General features: G+C 38.5%; 1 protein-coding gene across 1 annotated transcript; it reads right to left on the bottom strand.

The window, feature by feature from the left end:
- Positions 1-773: 773 nt before the first annotated feature.
- On the bottom strand, positions 774-1094 carry LOC120356395 (the record flags this gene model as incomplete). The annotated part of the gene is made up of 1 exon (XM_039445332.1): positions 774-1094. A coding segment is annotated over one exon (321 nt), but the record flags the coding sequence as incomplete, so codon positions are not given.
- Positions 1095-1790: the final 696 nt, after the last annotated feature.

Genomic DNA, 1790 nt, shown 5'->3' with positions numbered 1-1790 from the left:
GTGAAAGAGAGAATACTTTTCATTTTGTTGCAAGGTGCTTGGTACTGAGAGAATGGAGAAGAAAGTGGCTGGGTAGTTCAGTTCTATCAGAAGTTGAATACATAGAAGTTGTTAACGGCGGAAATTGGCGAGGGCTAGTTGAATTCTGCAAGTGCGCGTGGAATTATCGTTGGTTCCTGATAGAGAATTTCAATTATTAAGGAGAAAAATTGACATTCAATCTAAAGAGAATAACTTTCAAAGATTTATTATTGTTTATCCATTTATAGGTTCAACTTTCACAAAACTTTTCAAGAATTAATAAAAGAGGCCATGAATGATGTGGATTAATTACTTCTCTGAAGATTTCTATGAAGAATACAAAAGAAAAAAAAAATTGAATCATGCAGAAAAGGAAAGAGAGGAGGGGACTCTCTCATCATAGGGTTACAGTTAGTGAAGATATTTTTCCTGTTAATTTATAAAAAAATCGGCAGATAATGAATTAATATAGTATTATTGTATTTTTGTATATATGTTTATTGTAGTTAATACAGTGTAGTTGTGTAACATGTATCTATTTATATCTATTTATTCACAATGGCGCTATAATGTTTAAATGAGAATTAAACTCAACTCGAGCTGACGGCGAAAGCAAAGCTTCAGATGCTAAGACTTATTATGTTATAAGATATTATTGTAAAATCAAAATGAAAATAAAGCATTATTATTATTATTATTATTATTATTACAGATATCACCGACCACTAGAAACCGGTGGTGACTTGTAGCAGTCAGTAGAACGCGCTGACACGCGGTAATAAACCGGTGGAGCCGCCAAGGCAGTAATAAGGGTCCTTATGCCGCAGCCACATGTTATGCTCGATCAAGCCGCGGCCTTCGCCCAAGATGAAGACGCCACCCTGATGGCCGTTGTAGATCTCGTTGCGGTGGGGTTGCTGTGGGAATGGATGCGGTTGTCGATGAACTGGCCGAGCCCGTACAAGCCACCCGTCTGTCCGTGGTGGATCTCGCAGTGCACCACTGTCACTGTCGGGTTGGCGCCCGAACCCCGCTATCCCATTGTTGTGGATGTCGTTCGCCTCCAACAAACCCTGCAAACAACAAATTACCACATTAACCACACGTCACGTTTATCTATATGCAGGACGGAATTTAGGGTTTTAGTATATTCATATATGTTGTACAGTACGCATCCCATAGCTTTGAAACGGCATATAGGCAAGGAAATAATTACGGCGTTGCAAAAACATCAGGCTTTAGAGACCCTAGATCCCTAGATGGAGGAAGCTCCCTACACACAGAGATTCTTCATGAATGAGAGAGCTGCAACGTATCACCAACAATGGAAAGAGCTTGTTGAACGAATGTCAGCTGACAGGCTGTGTTGTGCTAAAAGGACGTAACTCGAAATGCTCCTTGTATATCTTTTCGGATGCAACAAGTTGCTTTTGAAAAGATGAAAAAGAGCTTCTGTTGCTTATGAAAAGATACATTTTCAAAATGTTGGATGTTTTTGAAAGGGTAGTATTGAAGTCTAGTGGCCCTCCACCGATAAGAAAAAGCTACAGGACCCGACTGTACGAGTAGTCATATGAATAGTTGATACAAACACAGAAACTAGTAACACAAAATAATACACATTATAGGCTAACAAGTCAAGGTACATATTACATAGGAAGTATATGTTTTCTACACAGTCAGTATATGTGGTACCTACCGTCAATTTATCATGTCATGTTTTAACCGATGATTACTATAATGTCTGGCATTCAAACAATATTATAATG

This window comes from Nilaparvata lugens, unplaced genomic scaffold, assembly GCF_014356525.2.
Source record: "Nilaparvata lugens isolate BPH unplaced genomic scaffold, ASM1435652v1 scaffold6654, whole genome shotgun sequence".
NCBI lineage: Eukaryota > Metazoa > Arthropoda > Insecta > Hemiptera > Delphacidae > Nilaparvata > Nilaparvata lugens.
The sequence above is the reverse complement of the archived record's forward strand: the minus strand, read 5'-3'. Positions and strand labels throughout refer to the sequence as shown.